The sequence below is a fragment of the Bombus affinis genome, chromosome 4, assembly GCF_024516045.1.
Source record: "Bombus affinis isolate iyBomAffi1 chromosome 4, iyBomAffi1.2, whole genome shotgun sequence".
Taxonomy (NCBI): Eukaryota; Metazoa; Arthropoda; class Insecta; order Hymenoptera; family Apidae; genus Bombus; species Bombus affinis.
The window spans coordinates 14,044,321-14,065,834 of record NC_066347.1 but is presented as its reverse complement, the minus strand read 5'-3'; the positions used below and the strand labels follow the sequence as shown (position 1 = coordinate 14,065,834).

Below are 21,514 nucleotides of genomic sequence, written 5' to 3'. Positions count from 1 at the left end.
ACAATATCGATAACATGATATTGATCGGCAGTGTGCTGAATTTTAAGGATTCTTCCCTGTAAAAAGTAGGAAATTCAATTTATCGCGCGCATTCTTCCATGGTCTTCGTGTGCTTCTCTATATTCATCTTGTCCTTGGAAAATTATGTATCGCGTTTCCTTTGAGACCCTAAAATAATAACTCAGGAATATTACCCTAACGTAACACTTGCTCTGTTATGCGCCTAATCTGAATGTATCTGGATGCTGCGTTGCGGGCCAGCCGCAGGCAGGATGTTGTTAATTCAAACAGTTTACTTAATTTATGAATCCCATCTACACGCGTGTTCCGTTTACACGCGCTGGTGCTTCTATTTCGCGGGCACCGCTAATGATTTCGACTGGCGCTGGGCCTCGGCTCTGTCTTTCCGGGAAAGTTGAAGTTTCCGGAAGTAACGCGCAGCTACTGGCGTGTTTTAGTTAAATACGTGAGATATGTAACGTAGGAGGAGGTGACTGCGGTAACGGCGGCGGTGGTGGCTAAATTAATGCGGAATACGTCTGTTCTCTGCGGCTGGGCTGTCTCTCAAGTGCACGCTCGACGAATACAGCCGTTCGCATAAAATACGTACGCTGGGTGTACCGACAGACAACCAGACAGTCAGACACACCGTGAATTCCGCTTGATGCCAGATACGCCGCCGTGAAATTAGATTGTTAGACGGGCATCGATTATTGACAAACGGGATACTATGTATTCAAAGTTTCCAGTGAACGCCCCGCTTTTCAGAAACTGCCTATGAACTGAGATGCAAACGGTGGTTGCAAGGTTCTATGGACTAAAACATGGTGATTTCTCTCGATGTTGGGAGATATTATAATTTCTGAAATCATATCGATAGATAGCGCCTTGCAGACTTGATTGTATTTAGTAAATACGAAGAGTCTGTTTTATCTTCAAAATTCGTACAGGTAAAAGTTTGGTAACTTTTCTGTTTGAAAGCGTACATTTCCCTATTAGAGTTTGTTACTCTTATAATATTTCCTCCAAACCATCTTTCAATAATCCGCGGTGCGATTTTTACGATACTCAAATTTTATTCCGCCTTCGTTTTAGCGGATAGTCTTTTAATCTAAATCCTTCTCCTATTCTCTACATTTTGTGCTCCTCGAATCTTAGACTGATTCAATCTGCATATAATTGATCCTGAATCAAACTTTAGTCGAGATCGTTTGAAGAACGAGTGACAAGGGAAAATACGAAAGATAACAAAGGGGCGTCTTTAATCAACACAAAGATTGTTAGAAGTCCGAGTGTAAAGTTACCTGTCTAACATGTCTAAATCGTAGAATTAAACATAGAATCGTAGAGAACATCCATAATAAATAAAAAATGAAGATTTTTATTCTTGTCAAAGATATTAAAATCACTGGTGTATCTTATTCTGGTACGAATTTTATAAGACAGGATATTGCGAGGGCGGACTGAAAAGTTTCCGGAATGACAATAGCAGTAAGATATAAAGCAACTGCTAGCGGCGATTCCGGAAACTTTTCAATCTGCCCTCGCAGAGTCATGATTCAATGACTAAAGCGTAATAAAAAATGTTACTTTATATTCTTCGAATCAATCAAAAACTTTATACATTTCGCCAGAGATCCAATAACGTTCTTATCAAAGGACTCGGTACGTCGTTCGTTTCTCGTTCCTATTACGCGTGTCATAAACCAAGGATCATTCTTATTAAACGAAAGTACGGTCTTCGAGATTACAGTCAAAATATCGACGTGCACATAGGGGTTAGCAACTTGGCACAACGCAGTGACCGTACGATTATGAGAGGAAAAAAGTTGCCAGAGTAATAAAGGGGAAAAGGTCGAAAAGCAGGGGCGCGATGATATCCAAACTGTTATAGAATTCTCGTCACGCTATCGTACATACATCATCCAGCTGTTTAGATTGACTCCGATGTTTTCATGGTATTTCTAATGGACACTCGAAGCTCGATCGAACGGCTGACAAGAACGGCCGGTTTTTGCGCAAAGTTGAACCGTGGATTGCGAAACTTTCGTCATTACGACCACCCACTGGGCAAATAGGTCGTGCGATATGTAGAGGGTCGCTTGTATCGCGACAGATGCAAGAAGATAATCAATTACATCGTAAAACAAAGAATACGAATCGTTGAAAGGCTAACTTTTATTCGCGTGCATCGATTCGTTTGGTCCATCGTGCGTTATCTTCCGTGACGGAAACTTTTCTTCTCCGAGAGAAGACGCGAACAATGGAGTGTGCGAGTTATAATGTTCTCGGCAGAGAACGGATCGTTAAAGTACCATTAATAATTTCAAAAAGCCACCCTCTCCATCGTAGTTGCGAAACGCGCTATAACGCGGTCGGCGGTTCTTCCTGACTACGAACAGATCACACAGATTAATTCACGTTTGCTTATTGATAATAATCTCGCGCATGCGTCGCAACTTGCTTGCACATGAAATTCCAGGGTGTAAGTTATACTTTAAGACGCTCTACTTAATTCACTCTTACTCGTAATCTTAAAAAAATTCGCGTTTTTACTCGTAATTGAGCAAATTCGAATATCATAAATTGAAGAGCAGACTAGTACGTGGCTAGATGTTAATGACGCGATAAACAATGAAATATATCTTACACATTAAGAGCTCGATGATTATTGTTTTCTACAAATGATTTGTAATTTAATCTTCCAATACAGCTTCAGCAGACAAGATGTTCCCAACCGATAACAACGTTAATATTCCCACAAATTATCAACAGCCTAGATTACATAACGCTATATGTGTACATCATTTTTATTTCTCGAAATTATTCCTTGTCCTTATATAGTAACTCCTCATTTTCGATACTCTTTTTACTACACCTAAAGCGCGCAACGCTTTCTCATTCCTTCATTACGATATCGGAGATTAATGCCATCTCGCAATATACAACAAACTTGATTATTCCGTACGAAGTGAAAAATTGAATTTTAAGATATTGAAACTAACTAACTCGGATGACCCTACTCCATTTTATTGAAATTTCTCAAGTCTAAATCAGCTTTTTGTCATTTTAATACCATTTCTATCTCAAACGAATAACTTCAGCAACTTGGTAGAATCTTAGGTAACAACGCAACAATGAGTGGCAACCGAGAACTCAATCAACGAAAATTAATATTCGTTCTCAGGGAGATTCCGCGAACGCGATGCTCGAAATTCCGGAAACACTTTGTTCGAAGGTACCGCTGCCCTCTGCAAGTTTCCCTTCACCAATTATTCGAGACATGCTTCGTTAATTTTCTATCACCGCGAGCCCTCGTTACCGCTCGTCCCCAAACAAGGCAACACCGCTAACAACTGGTCAACTCGATCAACCCACCGGGGAGCGCTACGCAAAATTGATACGACCCATTTCCAAACGGCGCGGCGGTCAACCTTCATCGATCACCACTGAATTTCTATGATACACGGCCTGCCAATTACAAGAACGAGTTATCTTCGGTGGAACACGAACCACCCAGCTGTTCGATACCCACCAATTCGATGAATATCCATTCCCCCTAGATAGAATCGGATCTAATCTGTCGAATCGTGGCCGATAACCGTGCGGGATAAAATCAGATAATGTGCATTGTGTAACAGAATAAGCTTCGGATTCCCTTTAATATCCGCTCCGATTCTCCCGTTATGCTTCGTCCTGCTACACGGTTTCACTTGGCATTATATATTCGTAGAACGACTACCAAATAATCTAAACTATGGATCGTGTATCGTGTAACGAGAGTGTGCTGGAACGATACTCGAGTATTTACGGAAATATCGTGGAATGGATGAGTTAGCAGTAGAGAACATCTCTTTTATCGTTATTTTATACCTATTAAAGAGACCAGTTTCCATTGAATTCATTAAGATTGATGGAATGCGATGAAAATGAAGAAAATAATAGATACAAGCATTTTAGGTATTTAATGTAGTAGATCTTTGTATCCTTTTTAAGGAAATAGATAATAATATAGAAACTGTTCCTTGCTTTATTTTATGCTTTACATAATAGAGACGCGTTAATTAAATATGAAAGTGTAAGAAGACCATAGGCAAGTGTTCGGAAAGGCAGGAATTCAACAAAATTCCAAACATAGCAGAGAAGCTTCTGATCGCGGAATTTTAATTACTGCATTTTACTGAATCTTAAATCACGCTAAAGCTATATTCTCCTCGCGAACAATGGAGAAAGATTCGTTCGGTATTAAGCAAAAATGGTATAGTATAGATTACAAAAATTCATCAAATCATGTAATACTTATCGTCTTCGTCAATTATGATACTTCACATATGTTCAAAATACGCGACTCGTTTAATTAAAAAAAAGGGCACAACCCAGCTCAAAGTAACAAAGCACAAGCGATAAAACAATAAAGTAAGATCTATATATCCGTATGTACAGTATAGTTTTCAAAAGTTATAATTAAAGAATCTGTTCTGTTCGTCGATCACAGCACGTGAAATTCGGAACACGCGATCGAAGGAACCAGATTAAATCGTTTATCTTTGAATGGTTCGCGTTTTAGTTACACGCTGTAATCTCGTCCTAGATTTAATCGCACCGTGGCGCCGTGACAAATGAAACGAGAAGATAAGGTCCGTCGCGTACGCAGCAATCTCGACGAATAGCAAAGCAACGAACGGATTCTCCTGGATCCTGGTTATCTGCTTTCGTTTCGTTCGACACGTTTCATTCTTCCGATATATTTCGAATCGGATAGTAACGCACTTGTACAATTAAAATCTGGCGATACTCAGCTCAGGTTTAAATCGATAAGGGAATCCTACAGATACGTGATAGATACGATTAGATAAACTAGGTACATCTTGATACACAAATGGCATTCTAAACGTAGTACTGGCATTATGGTTCGTCTTTTTACGTACGCGTACTTCTTATTTGGTCGTTTAATAAAACGATTTTCAAATTCAATGATTTTATTAGTCATTCACTAACTAATAATTTTTATTAGTTAATCTTCGCTTCGATAGTTTTTATTAAAAGTATCACTCTGGTGAAGCTTTACGCGAGTATGCATATTGTCAAAGTCAAGCGACATGTGTGCGTTCGATAAACGCGTGGACCGCGAGACCAGACAGATAGAACCCGAGGGAACTAAGAAACGGACGACTGTGCAGTATAAACTGAGATAGGTACAACCTCAATAAAGCAGAACTTTAACTTGACAGTCGTTCGAGCAAACAGGGAAGAAGGAAACGAACAAGAGAGAGAAAAAACGGCAATACTAAAACTAGCAGTTACAGAAAGCGTAACGCTGGTGGAAACAAAGAAAGAACGGGCCTCGATGCGTTTCAGTATCCAACTTCTTTGCATCGCTCGAAGAACGTTACATGCAATTTACGTATTTATTCAGAATAAATCGATAACATCATCGATTGATAGATATTCGAAATGTAGTAGCTGAGAGAGCATGCATATACAAAAAGTTATGCTTTCCACTCGTGAATATTTGAAAGATATTTGTCGCTTCGATAAAACCGTAAACTCAAAAGAGCTTCCTTTTACTACACGATAAGAAATGCAATGGGGTGGCATTTTGATACAATAGAGCGTCGCGTATCTTTAGTTCGCTATTTCCACGTGCGGCATTTAGCGAAAATTCGTTCGTTAGAGATTGATCATTGTTCGTTTCCTTGCTAGCAAGGTACCATAAAATCATATCCCAAAGGATCTTTTGAAATCCTGATACCTGGTACCTAGCCTAACGCTTTTCGGTATTTCACAGTACCGAGCCTTGACCTAGTCGGATCACCTTGTTGCAAAGCCACCGTCCACCAGCGACTAACTACTTTACCCCCGTTCAAGTGTATGTATTTATAGTTAGTCGTTGGTTGTCATCCTTGGTTGATATTCTCATTCGTAGTCGTCACTTGTCATATCTAGTCCTTAGCAATCGTTTCAATAGTTATTTGCCACGATAGTGAATGATCTTATGGGCTAGTTATTGTAGATAGCTTCTAGTAGTCGGCACAGTACGATCAGCAAAAGGGAACGAACAAAACAATTAGGTTCGTTCGATTAATAACATATTAAGGCAAAGATTTAAAACGCACTTTAGATAAAATTAGAAAATCCATATTTAATTCAACATGTATCGATGCATCATAGAAACTTACTACATTTTATAAGATGATTTTCTGCTACTTTGGTTAATATAAATTATCTAGTAGACAATATCAGTCTGTCGTTGAAATCTTTAATAGCGCGATTTAAAGTTCTTACAATGAATAAACTCATAAGAGCAGTATCAGCATTGAAATGACAACTCTGAATGAATTCTATGAACCATCACCTCAATCTGTCACAGCCACAGCGTTCACTATCGCCAACATTATCATCCTAAACATATCACGCGTTGCATCCCGTGAAACCTGAACACGAGCAATCTAAACGTCTGCTAGTCGGCTGAGAAGCACTCGAGCAATCCAACAGACTGACGCAGATTCCGTGGCACTTTTTGCAGCGACCGATGCGTCGCGTGTCTGCCTTTATTTCCATAGCCGTCGACAACATTCACGAGCCGTGTGTTCACCGAGCACCGATTCACAGAACGCCTTCAGAAAGTCGACGCATTGCTCGGTACGCGTCGCGAGAAACACGCCGTGAACGATGGAAAAGGGAGGACGAGATAAACGAACGGGCGCGAGAGTGTGTCGAGGCGGAAGGGTTGGAGACAGAGTTGGAGGGAGGCAGTGTTGGAAAGAGTGCATTAAAGCGTCGACACAGAACGCGAATGTTCGCGGAACAAAAACCGACACGACCGAAGATTTGCTTTGGGAATGGCGGAACCTGGCCCGGAGAACTCGCTGTGCCGGGTGAGAACTCGACTCATGAACGAAGAAGCTAAGCTCTTTAGCGAGGACGCGGCAAATGGAGTCGACGTTTTCGCTCGTGGATGGTCGACAACCGTCGTGAAATTCTGTATACAGACAGGAACCACCTAAACGGGGCACAATAAACGGCTGCTCGAAGCGACCGCGAAGCTTATTGATGAAAAGAGACGGAATTTGGATAGGCGAGTAAGACGAAGAAGAAGCGGAACGAGTGGCAATCGACGAGCAAAGAGCATCCGGAATGAAAGTTCCGCGACACTTTTAATCATCGCGCCAACTCGTCGTTTGCCTCGCTTTCTTTTTCGTGTTGCGATCTGGAAACGACGGAATTGTGGTTCCTTTTGACGAAGAAACTTAGAAAGGTTTTAGACTAGTCTTGTGATAAAATTGCGTTTAAAATATATTTATATGTAAATTGGGATATTTGTATATTTATATTGGTTGATTCGAGGCCGGTAAATCTAAAGATAGAATTTCTTCGTTCAATAATATCTACCGTTCAGAATTTTCTGCTAGTAGTAAGTGTTTCTGCTAATAGTAAGTGTTTCAATATATCAAAAGCTAACTCCATAACGATATTATGAATAAAATATGCATAGAGCAACAATTTCTGGAACATCGTAGTGTCCAAATATATATTAACGACAATCATTGAAAGCACTCCCGGCTTTACGTAATTCGGTAGCTGTAATTGGCTATTAAGACGCTGCAGATTCGTTAGTGTACGCTTTAAATTCGTCATTAAAGATTCGAAAAGTTAAAGCTTTAATCAGTGATCCCGTCAAAACGTTTTCGGTGGTAGGGTTGGCAATTTCATTCGGCGAACGTTGCTCCCAAAAAGGAAGTTTAATCGCCACGCGTAATTAGGAAATTAACAAGGCAGAAAATAGCTTGCACGAGTTTACAACTGTACATGTATGCGTTACGACAGGAGAAGGCTATACGACAGTTGATGTTTTATGGAGATAAATGAAATTCAAATTTATGCCGTAAATATATGAACACCATGAATTTAGACATGGATTAAGCACTTTTTAATTTTATTCGTCTTGCTTTCGAACGGTTCTACCAGATTTTACGGAGCTACCAGCTCCAATTTTACGAACAACTAGTTCTATATCTGAAGCTTTTTCTTTTGTTACATTTCGTAAACCCATAATAATCTATAGAATAATTGAAAGCCACGAGTAAAAAGACATGATAATTTAAATATTCAAGTTGAAAAACGTTACTTTGCTAGATAAATTGTAAGAATAACGGATTTAAAATCATTCGATTTACTGTTATGTAATATTCTTCGACAAAAACAAGACAAAACGGTGAAATACTCGCTTAATCTTCCAGCATTTGGAAGCCATAGCATGCAGCACTCCTCTCATTCGTACATTTTTCACTTATTTTATCGCGTAGACTCGTGATAAAAAGACAGAAGTATTGTTGCACATTCACGAACCGCCCTGTATTATTTCCGACACCCGCATTCAACGACGACCAATCTTTTTCCCACTTCTCGTTAACCGTTGTTTACGCGTGAAAATAAGTACAATGCCGGCGGAATCACAGCCCGGTGAAAAGGTTATAAAACGCGGAACCAATTTTTCTATGGCAGTTAGTAACATTGTTTGCGAAACAAACAACACTTTGTTGAAAGGTCGAATTATTTCGTGAACAAAAGACGAATGAATTCGTCATATGTTTCGTACAAATCCCTCGTCGCTATTTTTTTTAAAGAGGATCTCACGATAAAATGTGAACATTACACGTATATTGAACAGAACGAATTATCCTATAAACGGATTAATTCAAGTACGCGAAGTAATCACAGATATCACACAGTTTCATTTTCGTGTTTTCCGTCAAATTTTTACGAACTCTTAATGGAACTGCTTGGTAGAAAACTGTAAAAGTGTAAAAATCTATCACGACGGACGCCTTTATCGCGTGGCTTAATCGTAATCCCTCTGTAAACGAACGCTTTACAGGCAACCTGATTGAAAAGTATCTGTAAAACTTTCCCCGTTTCAAAGGATTTTTTAGACGTTTGTTTGACTTTGAATCAAATGGAATTGAACGTCGAATTAAACGGTATTATATTTGAGGGGAAATTATTGTTATTATAAATTCAAGAATTATTATAAAAAATATTCTAACAGGGTACACTGGCACATTTATTTTGCAGAATAAATACGAATTAAAAATAAATGATTCATGCAATAAAACGTGATCCATTAAAACATGCATTATGAAAACCATAACGAAAACACTGAAAGCTATAAGTCATTCAGTCTTGCATTCTATATTCAATATCACACGAACTACTAACCGTAATCAATTCTTAAAAATTAACAAAATATGTATATTAATACATATTAAATATATAATATTTGTAATATTTGATACCAGAGAATAAACTATCTTTAGATCCAAGTATAATTGAATACTAGAAAGAAGCAAGAAATATTTTATAAGCAAAATATCGTGCTATGTTCAAGGTATCATACATATGCAGCGAAATGATTCATCGCCTTTCTTCGTATTGACCTCAAAAGTGGCTATTAACTTTTCGTGGCGCAATGTGTTGACTCCGCGATTAACGGTACCAGTAACGGCCCCACGAAACAATTTTAAAACACGTCAGGACGGTCAGCTTGATCGAATATCATTATCGTTTGATCTATCGTAATCATCGAGAGAGCCGGTTACTGAGCGCGTAATCTTCAACCTGGGAAGAAATTACCATTTCTTATTTATGTAAATGTTAACCTGTTTCTTTTAAGGGTAATAGCCATTTTTCTTATTTCACAGTTAATCTTATTCCCACTTACACTCTTTTATTAATATGAATGAAACGATTTGTTGGCAAGTATCGTATTATCATTGGGTATATGTATAATATATTATGAAATATACGCAACTGAAATAATTGTAGATTATAAAATCGATTGAATCAGTTGCTATAAATCTGATTGTAAAATATATTCTATTTCGTAAAGAGGTGTTCTCTCTGGCAATTATAAATCTCGTTCCAATTAGCAAACATCTAAATCAATTAAATTACAGAAAGTGGATCTATCTCTTTCTATCTATCTCTAGTCTCGAAATATATAATAGTAACGATTTGTAACTTGGTTTGTTCATTTTTGAAAAAATTATATCTTAATAATTAAACAAAATTATAATTACAATTATATTTATTTTTTGATATATGATAATACTAACTAATAATTAATCATAACTTAGCTAATAAAAAAAAGACATTGTAAACCTGCTCATTTTCTTCTAACTAAAATTATCCTCAAGCTCGTGTCGCGTTTCTCATTTTAAACGCTTAAAATTACAACGCACACCGAAGAAAGTTGAACGTGATAAATGTTCAAACGCGATACGTCACGCTCGGGAAAGTATCCGTGCGTACAAAGGGAAATTCGTCTGCTTGGTGTATACAGTTTTTTACGTTTTAATTAATACGAGGATCAAAGCAACGTGCATGAGAGCGAGTTCGAAGCACCTGCTGGGTAAAGAAAGAAATAGAAACGTTCAAACGGGACATGAAAACGTCCCGACGAGAAGCCAACGTGAAATTTTTAACGAGCGATGATTTCAGATGCACGAAATTATGAAAACACGCTAAAATCCGTCAACGAGATTTATCCAATCGCGACACAATTTTGCGACATATTACAAGTTCAAAGGACCTGTTTCCAGCTAGTACTCGCTCGTAATATCGAATTTAGATCACAAAGAGCTGCTCGATGATGCCCGCTCGCGTGAATAACTCGATATATAGAAAAATGACATTTCCTTGAGGTATCTTTCGAGATACAGGAAGATTCTCTGATACTGAAACGATATTTGTCTCTGGATTTAACATTCGACCGAGCAGAAAATACGCAAGGGATCGGTAAAGGCGATGTTTTTGTGTAATAAACGCACGACTAACTTGGCTTTATTCTTTAGCAAATCCTCTTGGAAATACATGTCTTAAACATCTAACGATGTGCAATCCATCATACAGATGACTTTGTGCACGTAATCCGTTGCAATTCACTTGTCAAACTAGAAAAAATATTGTGACTGATCGCATTACTATAAAAATTTATATGTGAAAATCTACCTGATCTAACTTCTCTAATGACATTTCTTAAAATCTTACAGAAGCCATTATTTGAGAAAATAATTGTAAGATTAATATATATATAGATAGAAAGAAGGAGACATTTGGATGCGTCTATTTGTGTTGCTAAATAATATAAAGATATTTCAAAGAAAATCACGTATTAAAGAGGAATTTCTGCGGAACCGATGTGAAACAAGTAACTTATGTAATATGTCAATGTAATTTCTTTTATTAATGATCATTGAATTCATTACCAAAGTAGATATCCGCAATAATAATAATACGCTTCGTATGTAAGAACTCATGTCATATTATCTCCACGCAATTGACTCAAATGGCAATTTTATCAGCAGATATTAAGCTATCAGAAGTCGTCAGAGCCATTGAAAAACAACATTATATTAAAATATTTTTCCACGACCAATCTATGACCATTTTCTTAGCATTTTCAACTGTATATTTAAAGTAAAATATAGATCCTTTAATTAATCTAACAACAGCAAATTAATCTGATAATATACGTTGCTTTCATAAAATACCAACACGCTGCATCAAACCCAGTATCATCTACTCTTAGATTAATCCAAGGACGATCCTCATTTTCTTTTCTGTAGTCTGTAGGGCTCATCGTTATTAATAATCCGACATTTCGCTGACAATCACTCAAGAGATAACCAGCAACGAAAGGAAATGCGATTGCTTAATTTATCATCGAATAGAGGTCACCGGTGAACGCGATAACTAGTCTTATTTACTCGCGAAAATATATTTAACATCGTTTATCGGAATAGTTATCAGTTACGTTAGTCAAAGAGCAGGGCTGTTGGTGGAAAGCGAAGTTACTTTTGACTTTTGTAAAATAGGTATTCGTGAAAAAACAAGTAGCCTGAGAACGAACGGATGTCGCTTCTCTTGATCGAAAGTTCGCCTCTTTAATTTCTGTAAAATACAATATTAGGAAGCATTTGACGTTCCGCAGGAGATGTCACTAGACCACGATATTGTCATCGATCAACCGGCTGGAGAGTTTGTCACCTCTGGATCGAGGAGCAATTAATTCTGGCGAACGACTTCATGGATCGGACAGCGGAGCACGTAAGTAAACCGACTGTCAAATCCGATTTCTGACGCGGTCGAGGGCCTGAATTCGAATGAGGCCGTTCCGCCGAGATTTCTCACTACCGATAATCAGCTAAGATTCTATTCTAGATGGTGGGAACGCGCCTGTTTCCTATTATCATAACGGAATCGGCGAAACACGCTTTCGCAGAGTAATTAACTTTTCGCGTTCGCCACTGGTTTTCAATGCTTGCCAGTTATATACCGTTGGAAAGAAAACAAGAGGTATAAAAATACTTGAACCACGAACTAGTCCCGTTGTAACATTAGCAACGTCATTATCAGAACATTACGTTTAATTAATATTTACTTGGGTTTTACCTCTATGTAACAGTCTGTAATATTCACTGTTTGTTAAGAATTTCTGTTCAGTTTTTATAGACTGTACGGCATGTAATTCATTACATTTAAATTCACTTAAATACAAATTCATTGCCAATATATATATATATATATAAACATATATCTACTTCACATGCACGTATCGATTACAGATAGATTAATGCATAGAATTTCCATTCCAAATATTATACGTTATACTGGCGAGGAAACCCGATTCGACACATATTATTCCAAAAGAAATATTTGAAATAATTTCCATTGGCTGCTTATTTCCAATATTTCACAATCGATAATTTTTAATTTCTGAGGAAAGTTAACTCTGTTACAATCCTCGAATATTCTATATCTCAAACTCGCTTGAATTTCAACTGAGAAAAGGCTATTCGTTGTTTTAGGAAAATCATTAGCGTGCATAATCAAAAAGATTCTCTCAAAATAGCATTTGCAATCTTTTCAATCGCTGAACGTAACTTTTCTAAATTAGTTACCTTTTCATTTTATCAGGCAAAATAGGACACAACGTTAGTTGCGAAATGATATACCAAGCGCTGTACTTTCATCGGATGTTTTTCTTTTTAGATAGAGAATTAGAGATACAAAGAAGTGTTACAGATACAAAGTCCGCAGTCATAAATAACATCATAAATAATAACCAATACGCTACATATAGGAATTCTGTGAAAATATTGCCAGATTACTGCTAAGATTATCCGTTTGTGCCTGTTTCTCGTACAGACGTCGCGTTGGCAGATCGTGCGTTCCAATCGCGTTCGAACGAATCATCGACGTGTAAACCTTTCCCGCTCAACGGTACTGAAGACTCAAACGGAGTTACATTCACGCTATTACGACACACAACACATTTTTTAATGATTCCAGAGTTAAACGGTCTAATCAGTCTTCGACAATGTTTCCTAATCCCTTGATGTAAATGCATAATCGATATATACATGTATAGCGATAACGAGCGGTCGAAATATGTATGCGAATATAATCGTACTTTAAGAGAACTGTGGATCGATTCGAAACACTTTTTGCTGGAACAAGATAAATTCCAAGCACGTCGTCTGGAATGCGTACGACTTAGGAGTGTTCTAACTTTAAGCTATTCGGGACGCTTGTACTACGTGACATCGATTCTATGTAATATCTACTCGAGAATACAGTTTAGTTAATTATTTTCGCGGAGGGTTTGCGATGCAAATTCGCGTTAATGCGAGGAAACTTAATGGAAGATTCTCGTCAGATCAGATTAGTCTGGCGATATATTTAATAAAACATCGTAGGATCCCTAAAACTGCTTGTTGATTATTGATATTTACCTAAGTGCTTTGTGTATTTAGTTTAGTATTTATATAGATTAGTAATTCTTTTTGATACAAAACAGACGATTAGTATTTATTTCTATACGGTGAGATAGTTGTTAAAAGATTGCAGATAAAATGAAAATATTGCTACATATGATACTTTAATTTGCATTTCGTTATTTCAATTCGTCGATAGAATTTAAAAGCTGGTTGTAAATCAAAAGCACTCTGATATCAAACTGCTGTATAACGATCATTGGAATACCTTACGTAATGTCATGACGAAAGGGAAAATCTTCATGGAGATATGATTAATTCAAGATAGTTGATCAAGTTTAGCATCGCTGCAAAGAAAAACTATGACAACAGCGCGAATCTTTTTTGCACGACATAATGTTCCAGAAGAAACAGAGAATGATATACGAGGCTTATTACGTTGAAACAATGTTTCCCTAGCCTATATCAAACAACGTAATTCTAAAAATATACGTTTCTTTCTGCATTTCTCTATATTATAATTTTTTACGAGATATTACATACAGGTATAGTCAGCTTTCTAAACTCACATTGATGTGACTTATTTCATTTCATGAGGATATCATTTTATATAGACTATAACGAAATGATGTAGCAGAGAAGATTACGACGGGAGGAAATCTTACAAATCTTATACAATAATTGTCTCTAATCTTTCATCGTTGACATCATCCTAACCTACATGGAGATACAGACGCTTACATTTGAATGTGGCATGCCAGAACCCACTCGCGAGACCAGATGCCCAGCCGTTGAAACAGATGTTTATTTACCGAATGAAAGAATCCTTTGACCGTTTTGACGAGGTACGCGTCGAAAAAAAAAACATATGGCAGCACAAATACGTCGGCCACGTAATCAGCGTAATACATTGCGTTCCGTGACACGTGTGCCACCGATCGTCGAACTAACCTCTCAACGAGAGACGATCAAATAAATCGAAACAAAGAAATCACATTCGATCATACGTGGAATCTGACGTAAAATCTATCTGTTTCTCTGTTATACGTATATCGTGTTGATAATGTGTCACTGACCTTGAGTCGAACTTGGTACCATCCACCAATGTGCCGGTGTAATGCATCGTCAGCTGGTCACCGATCTTCGATTTGGCGTCGCATACTTCCGGTACATACAGCTTTTCGACCTTCAGTCCCGACTGGTTCTGATCGGCATTTGCAAGAACAAGAACGGCGACGAACACGAGAAGCACCGTACGGCACGTCGCGAGCACGACACCCGCGTTATTATTTTCTAAACGGACAGCCATGACTCGGTTCGTTCGTTGGCAAATGCTCGTAAGCAACTGAGTCGGTGTAGCGCTCTACTCCGCCGAGCTACCTTCGTTTCCCACTCCCTCTGACCGCTGGCTGCGCTGTACTTCGCTCCGAGATCAGGCAAACGCGTTGGAAAAGGACGAGAGCACCGTGCCGCCACATTGCGCCGTCTCATTGGCCCCACGAAATATGTAGGTCTCTGCCTCGGCCTCTTTTCCTCCTTGCTTTCCCTCTCTCTCGCTCCCATTTACTCTCTTCTTCCCTCTCCTTTTCCCTCCTACGCTCTCGCGTGCCAATCCTCTCTCGCGTCTCCTTTTTCCCTTCCGACTCGTTTTCTCTCCCTCCAGCCAAACACTTCCTCTCGCGCATTTCTTTTCTCACTCGCCCGCGCGAAGTCCCTTCTTGTCTTTTCCTTGTTTCTTCCTCGTCACGGCTTCGTTCCACGGTACGGTTCGGCAATGTCGACCTTCCTTTCCTATTGCACGCATGCCATGGCTACGTCGCTATACCTAACATCCCGGCTCTCTCTTTCTTCGAATCTAACCCGCGTGTCCTTCTTTCGAACAACCATTCGCGCCTCTTTCTTCCTTCTTTGCGCTAACAAACATCTTTCGAATCTCTCGTGATGAACCGAGTCGCGTCTCGTGGCATCTTCGTATGGCGTCTCTATTCGGGTCACTTTGTAATTTAGCCTTGCAGGCAGTTTCTTGGTCCTGTACAAGAAGCGCAGAGCATCGTTAGTACAGTGACGCGTTGGTTAGAATTTCTTGCGCGATACACGCTTGCTAAATGAGATTATGTCGACCGATCGACATATTATTTATTATTATTTATTATTTTCTCGTTGTTGTTTATTATTGAGCTATTGAATAATTTAACAAAATATCCCAAGATTATGGAGACAGGAGTTATACCGAAGCATAAATTGCAGTGTATTGTACCGCGCACCATTGAACTGCAATAGGGGGAACAATAATATGTTGCAGGTTATAGTAAAACCTCAAAATCGATCAGTAACGGATTTTTATTGGCATTTGAACTCCTCGTTTCGCATGATGTAGCATGATTATGGCATTATGTACTACATAATACTGATATTATTCAAAGCAGTATCATATTATATGGCACTAGAGGATTGTGTCGATCGATCGATTTTAAACGATGAAATATTGTGGCCCAGAAACGCCATTCTCCGCGTTATCGGATGACAAAATTTGAATAAGAAAATTGTGCGGTAACATAGATCAATGAGAAGGAAAGCTAGCAATTAGGATATCTTTTTCTTTCAATTATTATTCCTCCTCGAGAGAAATCTACAACCTCTTGAGATAAAATAATATGAATGCAATTTTTACAGCATATTTTTATCGTTCTTCTGGAAGACGATAAGAATTCTTACAAACATCTAAAAAACAAAGATCAACCACGTCGACAGAACCGCGCCTGATATACCAAAACATAGGAAGATACACAATTACTGTTGGCGTATTGAAACTGTAGAGGAAAGCAGCGCAAAGTTTCTCAAACGTGCCAGACTAAAGCTCCCTAAAAACATTAACGAAGAGATAAACGAATTGTGACAGGATACGGTGGTATTATAAAAAAAAAAAAAAAAAAAAAAATAATGAACGCTGTTTCGTTTCATTGTACAAAGAACAACCTGAAATATTATCGTTCTCGGACTTCGCTCTTTGTTTTCAACGGAAGTTCCAACGTTAGTCGCGCAACTTTTACATCAAAGAAAAACAAACTGCGTTGACGTTCGTCTCCGCTAACAATTCTGCCAGGTTGCCGGTCGCTGTCGTAATTAATTTCCCTTTACGTGTCCACTCGTTTTTCAACCCTTTTCGTATCCCGCCCTACTTACCCATTTACTTACAGTCTCACGCAGCGTCTTCCAAGCCTCGTTCAAACCCTTTGCTCCTTTCCTCGAACGTAATCCCTTTTCTTTTCAGGGCTTCTTTCACTTTGGCAACGTGCGATATCTTTGCTCTTTGCCATTACATCGTCGTTGTCTTTTCCTCTTTTTCGCATCTTTCGTTGCTCTTCCGCTCGTTTCCATGCAACAGATATCGTTATGATGCGTGTATAGCTCTTTCTGTAAGTTTTCTTCTTCGTGTTCTTCTGCACGTTCGGTAACTACGTGTCCATTTCCAACCCTTTCTCTTTCACATTGCTCACCGTCCTACTTTCTTCGTTTGCCAGCCGTGTCACAGCCGCAGCCAAGCGGACTGCAACATCGCAATACGTCTCTTCTTGCACGGAACCGCGTGCACCAACGCTGCCAGCAATGTTCAAAGTTACACGCGTATCTCGCAACTCGCGAATGCCTCGCTGCATCCCGTCGCTCACCAGCAAGAAATCCATCCTACCGATTAACGAGGTTTGCGAATTATACGCGAAAATTAGGCACACGAGCATCACTCGGTGAACACTCGACTTGCTTTTTAGAATTTCACGGCTCGATGATACGATCCTTTCGAGATTTCCACGAGTTTTCAATTGATGCTGTTTAACACTCGTGTCGAGTGTATTTCTCGAGAGTCGTGTTGACATGTAATATACAGAGTTGCGTTGGAAATTTTACATGGAAAGTTAATACATGGAGAAACTTAAAGCTTTAATCGTATCGTCGATATAAGTTATTAAAATAATTAAAAATAGTTGGTCAAAGATCGTTCTGTTTCGAGATGTTACATTTTATGCAGGTTAATTGTTATCTAGGAAACTCTTTATGCTTTTAAAATTAATTTCTTTATGCAACACAACCTTGAAATAACAAGAACATATTAGGAAGATACATATTTTGATTTACTATACGTAAGTCGATGTCGAATTTGTATATGTTGCGCTAACGATAAAAACTAAATATTTTTTCTTATCAAAAAATATGTAGACATTTGTTAAAATATATTTGAGAGAAACAATATTATATATTCATGACAAATATCTTCAAAGCATTCATCGTAAAACGTTTCGCTGCATGTGATGTAAAATATTTGATCGTTTCTATTTTGTTGGAAAGTAAACCTGACAAATTATTCCAAATTATTCCATAGATACATCCGCTCCATCGTGTTGAATTTTCGTTCCATCAAATTATCAAATATAAATTTATACCTACAGAGTGTTGGCCGATGATTGTCAAGTTTTACGTCATGTAAAATAAACTCATTATATAAATAAACTTAAAATCCTCTTTCGTGATAATTTCGTCCCAATCAGAGATAATTTAGTTTTTCCTATCGACAGAAATATTAACGAATACAATTCCACTGTGTAACTCGGAATTTATTATTCGCAATGCGAAATGCAATTTATCGACAAGAAATTTCACAACACTAACCATTGAAATATCGAGACTAAGGTATCTGCTGAACCAATAGTTTTTCGACATAAATCGTTTCGTACATTATTACAAGAAATATTTAACATCTAATATCTAAAAACATCTAAGTGTAAAATATAATTACATCAGATTACGTTACTCTGGAAACCATTCGGTTCTTTCCTGAACAATTTTTTCATACAAGTAATTTACGAGTAATTTGTAATTACAAAGCCATACAAAATCAGATGGAATTTTATTATATTGGAAATACATAATATGAAAAACTACGTATACCACTAACCAATACTATTCAAGTTTTCGTCTATTCTGAATAAATACGAGGAACGATGATCAAGGATGGAATAAAAATTCCAGTTTCAAATATTGGCTCACCACCACCATGAAAGCAAGCACTTGCCTATCTAGATATTCTGCGGATTCTAATCCCCGGAAATACTATTTTTTTATTTACCCAACCACATGTACCGATCGTTTCAAATTGCACATTCGAATCGCGCGGATTTTGCCGAATCGCGTGTTAAATTAAAACGTTCGTCACGAACGCTCCTCGTACGATCAATCCTTGCTGTCCTTTTTCTTTGACGTACAGTATCTCTCATAAGTACTTACATGGACACCTTGGTCGAATTTTATTAATACTATATACGTCCATACGTTAAATTTAACGTCGTTAATAAATTGTTAATACCGAAGAAAAAACAGCAAACTAACGATAAAAAGCAATAGTTTTATACTATCTCCATTAAATCAACAAAAATATCTCATACGAGATTTAAAACCTTATCGGTAATATGTTAAAACTAAATACACGACTCGGCGAAGTATCAATCGGTAGCTACTAAATGCTACTGAATTTTAAATATAATAGAATCGTTCAGAATAATCTCTCTATTAAATTGAAGAAAGCTTTTCCATCTCAACTGTAACTTAACGATCAAACAAACTACTTCCATAATGTTTGCCACTTAAGGATATCACATTTTTATCGCATATCGACATTTAGAAACAGATTTTGTCGTGTAATAACGTTCTGTAAAAATTCTATCAGGAAAGAATAGAATCGCCTTAAATCCTCGTATTTATAACTTCGTAGCTATGCACTACGCTTTTGAAAGGTAGTGTACAACGTACGTATTACAGTACCGCGACAGCTCGTAAAGTTTCTACATTATCACGAATAAACTCGTTCCAATTACAACGTTCGTAACTTTGCACATTGCACATGCTTCTTTCCGTCCAAGGACTAATTCATCGGTGGGATTCATCGAAGCGCAATGACGCCGCTGCCTCGAAATGGAAAACTCGAGTTCAGAGTTGTTTTCCTACCTCGATCCGGCGAAACGCGCTGCTCTAGATGAATTTCATTTATTCTTAAATAAATGCGATTAAACGGGTTACGACTGAAACGAATGTAGAACGGGAGAACATCGCTTGAAGAGTCGCGCAGAATTATAATTCGCGCGTTTACGTAGCTCGCGACCGCGAAAAGAAATGATCTTCGAGTGTTTGTTGAAATGGGATAAATGAAACCCCTTTATTGCGGGAGTAATTTGAAAGTAAGAAATGGGAGCGTTGTGAGAGGGTTAGATTAAAATTTTTATCTCGCTGAATTATTGAAGATGTCGCCACCAAGCTTAATTTCATTTACATGATTCTTCCAATTTTCACCATCTGCCGCTAGACTACGGATGTTTATACATTTGGGTAAAAATTTAGAGATACAAAAATGCATAGAATACATATATTAAGTTGTCCAAAAAGTGTCTTTCTTTTACAGACACGTCTTTTACAACGACGCATCTTTATACAAGCATGAAACCTAATTTGTCTAATGTCATAATCTTTATCTTGATAGAACAAAATGGATCATGCGTAATTCGATAAAATAATATAAAACGGAAAATGTTGTGCATCCATTATTTCCTTATAAAACGAAAGAAACTTTTCGGACGACCTAATAGTGTAGCATAATATATTTAGGGGATGAAACGCATCTCTACGTTGGTTTTATTTCTTCGCTTGTGTGTTTGTAAAAATATGAAATTGCATAAACACACGCGCTCTGTTTATCATTACGTTACTGATACGCGCGTGTGCTTTTTCGCGTACAAATGCGCAGGACATTTATTTCAGGGGAAATTTTTAATTGGCGATTCGCTGATAGATTCGTTCCGGGAAAAATATGGCTCTATTAACTCATAAAATAACATTTTTATTATCCCTGTTTTATGATTGAATGTAGCGGAGCGAAGAATAGTCGTAAAATAAGTTTCTAATAGACCCGGCATCTTAAAGGAGGGATATACGTATCACGGTCCCACTGCGGACGATATCAATAGCATTGGAATGACCTATCTTTCGTTATAAGCAACAAAAGATAGAATTTCATAAAATATGGAGAACTTGAGATATTTGGACGATATTTGGACACTGGACGATGCCAAGCAAATTCGTCAGAATTTCTTCTCTGTCCGTCGACGGGCACGACCTCTTTCGCAGGCTTTTAACAAGAAGAAACACGAGAGCTGGGTCCGCGAAAGCGATGTTTCATCGAATCGTCCACAAACTTGAACTCGTATAACGTCGAGAGAGAAAACGCGAAACGTTGAACTGTCTGCGTGGTTGTTCGTTACACGAACGGGTCACGACGTTCGGCCAGAAGTGAATTTGCGTCTGGCTCGCAGGAATCTCGGCGAGCCGTGACTTTGGCCGTGCCATCGCAACGCGTCTACATTCCGACTTCATGCATACAAATTATGTGATTTGTGGGGGATCCGGGCCTTTTGAAAGTTTCCAAGTCTGTTGAACAAGGAGAGGATCATAGAGTGCTCTATCGTCAATCCTCGGGGAGGAGAGTATCGCGTTCGATCGCGTTAAACCGAACACCGAAAAGGGAACGAGAAACGAGAAAGTTTTTCGATCCTGGCCGCGTGTACGCTGACTTAATTTCAACGTGGGTTCGTTCGACAAAATTCTCCGTTCCTTCTAACCTTTCTGTGTAACTTGCTCGTTTTATCCGCGACGTGTACGACGTTTTGTTGTCTGACGACGTTCACTGTTAACGAACT

General features: G+C 38.2%; 1 protein-coding gene across 1 annotated transcript in view; it reads right to left on the bottom strand.

Moving 5' to 3' along the window:
- Positions 1-15,164, bottom strand: part of LOC126915543 (FK506-binding protein 2) — a 112,181-nt gene extending 97,017 nt beyond the window's left edge. Inside the window, exon 1 of the mRNA XM_050720306.1 lies at positions 14,855-15,164. Coding sequence (XP_050576263.1) covers positions 14,855-15,087 — 233 coding nt within the window. The 5' untranslated portion in view covers positions 15,088-15,164. The remainder of the gene's footprint in view (positions 1-14,854) is intronic.
- Between the last annotated feature and the right edge of the window lie 6,350 nt (positions 15,165-21,514).